The following is a 7811-nucleotide window of genomic DNA, read 5'->3' on the forward strand; positions in this document are numbered from 1 at the left end:
GTTACCCCAAACTGCAGCCAAAATTCCCGAAGGTACACATTCCTCTGGGATCACTTCAAGAGCTCCTTTCACACCGCAGAGAAAATATTTGTACCAATCTGGACCGCTGTCGACGTCTCCGATACAAACACTATGTAGAAAAACATGAAATTTATTATAAAATTGTTTTTTTTGCAATTATATTATAATTTTATCTACTTCCATTTTTAGGAAATATAACAAAACATAACAAAATAACAGCAAATAACAAAAACGATTGTAAAATATAAAACATGGAAAATTTTTCTTGTTAATTAAATATTAAAAAATTTATAAAAAAAGATAGTGAAATATATTTTATGTTTCATTTTTTTAATAATATTTCATGTTAGCTATATTATTTTTATTTCTTTAATTCCCTGTTACTGCAAGATATTTTTTCATTATTTTTGCTATTTCTTTTACGCTACCTATATTTGCATATAATCCGGCATGGATTTTATTTTAAAGATTTTTTTAGAACAATATTTGCAAATTTTACGGATTTTTGCATATATATTTTTTTTGTTGCATGAAAATAAAAAGACCAATGAAATACCCAATGGTAAACATGATATTTTTCCTTCTAGCATTATCTCCTTTTTATTTGCATTACGATGAAGTTCATTTTTCTTCTTTCGTTGAGAGGAGCGAGGTTATTATATGCGAAAACTACTTCTGGTACTCGACATCAACACGAAAAGATTAATCAGAGATTGCAGCGAATCGTTCTCTTGCTTTTTTTCTCTAAATTTTATTAAATTTAAAATTTATATGATTAAAGTTAGATATATTAATAAGTTAAATATATTATTACATCAATAATGAAAATTAATAAAGATTAAATAATAATATTATTTAATATATGAAATAAGTTTTTTGAATTTTTAATTTATAAATTTTTTTAATTTAATTTAATATAAAAAACATAATTTTATAATAATTTTCATATATTATAAAATAAATTGTAACCATTGTTATTAAGAAAATTGTACTTTTATAGAACTCATGAGAATATTGAGATATTCTTGAAGAATACAATTACTTCGTTACTACAAAGAAATCCATCTCTGATGAGTTACAAAAACTTTTATTTGCTCAAATTATGTCTTATATTTTCACCTGTAAACATAAAGAATCAGTATCATAACTGGTAATAATTCTTACATAATATATATATAGCTTTAGAAGCTATTGTTCTCTGTTTCAACTATGTAACTGTTTATTATGTAGAATTGTTTTAAATATTTTTTTTTTCAATATTTGCAAATATATTTCCATATCATTCATTATTTTTCCTTCATTATTTAGTAATGATATTTGACATTTTACCAAATCAATTCGAGATAAATTTCATAATTTATGAAAATTAAATAGATTCCATGGATTAGTCAATGATCGAAGAATCGTTTCATAAACATAATAGTTATTATTATCTATTAAATTTTTCAATGATAACAGGAATTTTCAATCGTTGACGGCTAAACTCGATGACCGTAATAAAATTACATGGCCAGTTTTATCATCTGACTTTTCATTTTATTGCTGCTTCCTTTAATCTGACACGACCACATCCAGCAGTGTCACGATACTTTTCTGGCAAATTAGTTTCACGTCAGACAGAATGCCATTTATTTTTGTCTTCGCGGAAAATGCATCGCGGAAATTTTTTACGATGAAATTGCATATTATACAGAATATTATATTATAATATTACATCCAAGTAATAATAGAATAAATATACAGATGTAAAAATTTTAATTTGATTTCAAAACATATTTTAATTACATTAAAACATATTTTATCCTATAAAAAAAAATATTATTTCTATGTATTAAAATATCAATATAGATAATAATTAAAGTTGATTAAATCATTAAGTTAGATTGAAATGAAATTTTATAAGAAATATTCCATGTTCTATAATACTTACATATATATATATAGCAATTTAAATTTACCTATGTAAAATTGTGCAATCTTTATGTATGCACATTAAATAAAAAATTCAGCGAAAAAATTTCAATTTGTAACTTGAACTTAGATCGTATTTCTAGAAGTGGGATGTAGCACAATATTCTGATTATTCACACTCTTGAAAGTTTAGGATATACTTGTATTAAGTTTGTACTTCGTAATTGAATAAAATATTTCTTGTTACACTTTAAAGTAACTATCTTGCATTAAATTACAGTTATTTAATTGCAAAAAATGAGAATGATAAGAAATTTATATCATTTATATTAAAAACATAAAATAAAATAAAGCTTTAAAAAGTTTTATTATTATTATAATATATATAAATAAATAATCTTTTGAATTGAAGTTTCTTTTTTTCTTTTCTTTTTAAGTTCATAATTATTTTACTCACCTAATGTCTTTGAAATTGCAGTGGAAATTTTTGTATTTTGAATCTAAATTAGTAAGATGAATGACGTTGTCGTTTGAGAGTGCTACAGCAATAAGTATATCTTGTTCAATAGCCATTGGACAAACAGCATATCCGCAATAATCGATGTGCTCACCAATTAAATTAACTCTGCGAACAGTTGATTAAAATAACCGCAATTACTCGAAATGGAAGTTTAACAATATTGAAAACATTGTCCTTTTATAAATTATTTACAATATAATATATCTACAGTAGATTTTATTTTATCTTGATATAATATAAAGAATTAATCATTATTATAAATTATTGTTATATTAATATAAGAATAAATATAAATATAAAAACAAATATAAATTACCTTCCCGGAACTCTTACAAAAAACAAAGGTTTGATATTGTATGTTGATTGAAAATGATCAGCTAAAATATCCAGTCTCTTTAAGAGTTTTTCATTTGGTTGTAAAATGGGAACTCGTTCTTCCGGATTTATAGTGCATTTTTCATTATCTGGCATTTCTTGAAACAAATTCATAAAAGATTTTTTCAATGTAAGTCATATAATCAATAAGCATTGTAATTATGAGAAATGTTTTATTTTTCAAAGAAAAAACTTTTAATTTTTTCATTCAAAAATAAAAAACATAATCGAGAAGTTGAAAAACAATTTAATATTTACTTGAATAACTATAAAAATACATAACAAAACAACAAAAGCCACAGCTAAATAAATATTACTGTAATAATAAAACTATATTCGAGACTGTCATTTCGGTTCATAAATTCTATTTTCAAATTCTAATTTGAAATTTAATATAACTTATAGTTTAAAATAATTAAATTAATTATAAATTTAACAAATCTATAGATCTATAAATATTATTTTCGTTAAAAATGATTGATAGAATATTGAAATGATTTTAATATCTGACATTTACGTGATTTTTATATGATGTTCTGTAAATTTATTATGAAATATATACATAATTAATAATGTATAATGTACATTCAAAAAACTTATCTTAAAACTTAACTTCGTCTTATAAAAATTTTGATTAATATGCTACAAATAATTATTTATAAAATAATTTTCCATTAAAATATTAAAACAAATTATTCAAATTATTTCATTTACCTAATTTTAACGGTTTCTTAATTCGATGATGTAGCATCAACAATCGAAGAAATCTCGAAAGATACAGTCGCTCTAAGTATTCGATACATTTGAGTGTTCAATCGATGAATAACATATTACTACGCCGCAAGTTAAATGATAAATTTAATTGACACCATTGTCAATTTGCTTCGTATGTTTTGTATTATGTAACATTACAATATGCATGATTATTTATATATTTATATTTTGTATCTATGAGAATAAAAATTAGAAATTTCATTAAATTTTGATATTTCGTATAAGAATCAATTAATTAATGTCTTGGTATATTTATTTTTTTAAACTAATTTGTATAATTATTATCTTTATATTTAGATAATTTGAAATATTCATTTAGATTGTTTTTAATTAAGAGAAAGTTGGAAATTTTTATTTAATAATTATTTGAAATTATTAACTAGATTGTCGAAATGAAAATTTTTAATTGATCTGCACTACCGATTTATTTCGTTTCTGAATTATAAGATGTTCATAATAGTTTCCATTTGTTCTACGAAAGGCACCACTATACAGCGTGTTGATTGAAACATAAAGCATTATAAAATAACGAATTATTCCATGCATGTAATATTATTATAATAATAATATAAAATATTATATATTAATTTAAAAAATGTCCAAAGTATTTTTTTAATATATATAAAAAAAGATTCAAGGAATAAATATATCTATAGATATCATGGCATGCTTACGTGTTTGTAAACAAGATAATACCGGCCGTTGTTGTATCAGCTTTTCATGCAATGATGAAAGTAGATGGCAAAGCATTCTTATAAAAGAGTTTCGGATGAAAAAGCAGAATGAAATAACAAGGCAGACCTACCTGTTATTGTATTGATAAATTTTAGATCTCAAAATGGCGATATGTCACGTTATCGTAGATGTTTAACCATAAACGTGGCACAAATGAATAATTTATGTACGAAATAAGTCACAAAATAACGTTAGTGTACACGTGTACTAGAACACTTGTGATTACTATATTCGCTATACATTTAAAACTTACAACCAATTGTGCTTTTATCTTATGATAAGAATTGAAGAAACTGATAATATGAGATTCATCATTCGTAGATAATACTGTAGCACACGTATTTCATAGCTTCTCATCTGTTCATCATCATGATGAAACATAATAACACATGTGAATAAAATACGTATATTTTAAATTTTGAAATAAGATTTAATTATTATGATTTATTAATCTTTTTTTCCTCGAGTTAACAAAAATTTGTAAATCGTAATTGTTATAGTCCTAATAATTCGCGCACAAAAACTATTAAAACTATGAAATCACAAGAATATAATTTAGATGTCCGAACAATTATGGCAGAAGTAAGAACTCATCAGATAAACGGGATACTGTCGGTATATGAATCACATCGATAAACTTAGATAACAAATTAAAAAATTTATTTAAAATTTAAAAATAATTTTACTTTAAAAATATAACAATCACAGTGGATACTATATAAGTTTAAAAATAGAAATTTAAATAGATAATGTAAATATATATTTTGATTTTTTATTTTATTTTTCATACTTCGATTAATTTACTTATTGTATTCTCAATAATATTTTCTATTGTATAAATATATTTAATTTATATTTATATATTCTTCCTGAATTTATATATCTTAAATTAAAAAATTAAAATTAAATCTAAATTAGATTATAGTAAAATTTCATTTATTGGAATGAAATTTTTATCAATATTCGATTAAATGAATTTTACTTGAATTTTTATATTAAAAATTTTAAAATATATTATAAATTTTTATTATTAATTAATGATTAAATAGAGAATGATTTAATATAAAAAATATTAAATCGTCAATATTTGATTATCTGTATTATATATATTTATATAATATTATATAAATATTAATATAAACAATTATATAATAATAATATATAAATAAATTTAAGTTTAGTATTATATTTAAATTCATTTTTATGAAAAAATATCTTATGACTTATAATTTATATAAATCTATCTATTATTTGTAGCAATCGAAAGAATTATAAATATATTTTAATTCAAATAATATATAATATATGAGAATATTTGATAATGAACGAATGTCAAAGAAATCATTTTTAAAATCTATTGACTTTACCGACTTTTATGATTAAATTGAATGTAATTCTTGCAGTTACCGCTCTAAATTGTAGAGGACATGCCAAACAGCACTATCGGTATTTCAGAACATGGAATACAAAATTCCATTAATGATATATTTTATAACACACTGTATATTTTAAAATATGGAAAAAATCTAATATTATAAGATATAATAATATAATAATATAAATGTTTATAACATATTATATTTATATGATATTTCTGCCATATTATAATTCATCAATAAAAAAATATTCTATGACTATTAAATATATTACTCATCAATCTTCATAGAGGGCATATCAATCATAGGCATATCAATAATGACATTGGCATCACCGTCAGCCATTTTATGTAGTCTATGATCGAAGCATCATGAAATCGTGGAAGTCTGTGATAAAGGCAAATGGCCGCCGTAGTGTATAAGAGCGGGTTACGCATATGATGTTTTTCCGCGAACAGTTCCTGACGTACGGTATGTAAAGACGCGTGAGTTGATCATTTGACAAAAAGCGTGATGTGAACGACAAGTGAAAAATTGAACGGTGTTTCCGTGGCCGGCGATGAACGGTGAAAATGCTAGTGCGGTGATGAAATCGGTGTCGGAGGGTGAGCTGGGCGTGGAAGAGGTTAAATTATCAGAATCGAAAATACAGGATTCTATCCCGCGTTTGAAACGTACGTTTACTTTGCCGAGGAATCCGTTTCAAAGTGCCAGCAGGATGTTAAGACGACGTCCGAAACAAAATCGTGATTCAAAAGACAGTAGCAGTGCAACGAGTACTAAAGACAGAAACAATATGCAGCAACATCAGCAGCAAGTGGAAAGCATACAACAAAATATGAGTCGATTACATGGCAGCCAAAGTTATCCAGAAAGGCCTGGTGTAAAAAAAGTGTTCCGTAGACCTTCCTGGAAAAAGTTTATCAACAAAATGGTCCAACACATGTCGAACGTGGGCACACAGAATCACAAAACTTCTCATAGGGACGATCTTAGTTCTAGTGCTGGAGACATAAGGGTACCTCCGCCTCGACCGGCACATATACCGCCTGATAGAGTGCCAGGGGTCATAGGTTTACGCAATCACGGTAACACGTGTTTTATGAACGCTGTATTGCAATGCTTATCGCATACGGACATACTTGCAGAATATTTCGTGCTGGACCAATACAAGGTCGATTTATCCAGAAGAAATAAACTAAACTCTAAAAAATATGGAACAAAAGGAGAGATCACAGAACAGTTGGCTCTTTTATTAAAGGCTATCTGGAGTTGTCAATACGATCCAGAAATGAGCACAGCGTTCAAAAGCGTCGTCGACAAATACGGAAGTCAGTATCGCGGGAACTTGCAGCACGACGCTCAGGAATTCTTGTTATGGCTATTAGACAAAGTGCACGAGGACTTAAATCAAGCTACCAAAAAAAAATATAAAATCATAAAGGTGAGATATCATGAAATTTTTTAAGGTTATGAATAGCATCTTTTCGTGTATTGCATATATTAAATATATTATACAATATATTTAATTATAATTATTAGTTAGCCACATTAATTCTAATTTTTTGGTTTTCTTTTTTAATCAAAAAATATATTTACAAATTTATAAATGCTAAAAATATTTATGATAGAATTTTTTAGAATTTACTTTTTTGTATAATAAAAAGGTGTATTTATCCAGTTTTGAGTGAATTTTATTTATTAATCGAAGAATCAGTCGATCGTACAATTGTGATCAGGCCTTAACCTAAATTTGTTTCACGTTCGAAAAGTGTATGTATGTGTATCTACGTGCCGCGCTTTCTGAACGGTTCTATCTAGGAATCCGGACAAATACGCGCGAAAGTTCCATTCCGGAAGAAATAAAAGATAAATAGAAATCGTCCATTTACCGTACAATACATATATTTTTTTATAAAAAAAATAATATATCTATTCTAATTTAAATTTATGATTAGAATAAATTTTATTTTTGTATTACTATTAATGAATATTATCATGTAGATCTTTTTTTTTAATTATTTAAATATTTTAAAGTATTTGATTAATAAATATATATATTATATATATTATATGTATATATATTAAGAATGTGTGTG

At 24.9% G+C, this 7811-nt stretch overlaps 2 protein-coding genes across 2 annotated transcripts in view; one reads left to right on the forward strand and one right to left on the reverse strand.

The window, feature by feature from the left end:
• Positions 1 to 4774, reverse strand: part of LOC102671701 (N-acetylgalactosamine kinase) — a 13699-nt gene extending 8925 nt beyond the window's left edge. Inside the window, exons 1-4 of the mRNA XM_006613144.2 lie at positions 4407 to 4774; positions 2769 to 2924; positions 2390 to 2557; positions 1 to 130 (exon numbers count right to left, since the gene is read on the reverse strand). Coding sequence (XP_006613207.1) covers positions 1 to 130; positions 2390 to 2557; positions 2769 to 2923 — 453 coding nt within the window. The 5' untranslated portion in view covers position 2924; positions 4407 to 4774. The remainder of the gene's footprint in view (positions 131 to 2389; positions 2558 to 2768; positions 2925 to 4406) is intronic.
• Positions 4775 to 6076: 1302 nt separating this feature from the next.
• The window catches only part of LOC102671936 (ubiquitin carboxyl-terminal hydrolase 31-like), a 13199-nt gene continuing 11464 nt past the window's right edge, over positions 6077 to 7811 (forward strand). The window contains exon 1 of the mRNA XM_006613145.2: positions 6077 to 7156. Within this exon, the coding sequence (XP_006613208.1) occupies positions 6272 to 7156 (885 nt within the window). The 5' untranslated portion in view covers positions 6077 to 6271. The remainder of the gene's footprint in view (positions 7157 to 7811) is intronic.

The sequence above is a fragment of the Apis dorsata genome, unplaced genomic scaffold, assembly GCF_000469605.1.
Source record: "Apis dorsata unplaced genomic scaffold, Apis dorsata 1.3 scaffold_135, whole genome shotgun sequence".
NCBI classification, from domain to species: domain Eukaryota; kingdom Metazoa; phylum Arthropoda; class Insecta; order Hymenoptera; family Apidae; genus Apis; species Apis dorsata.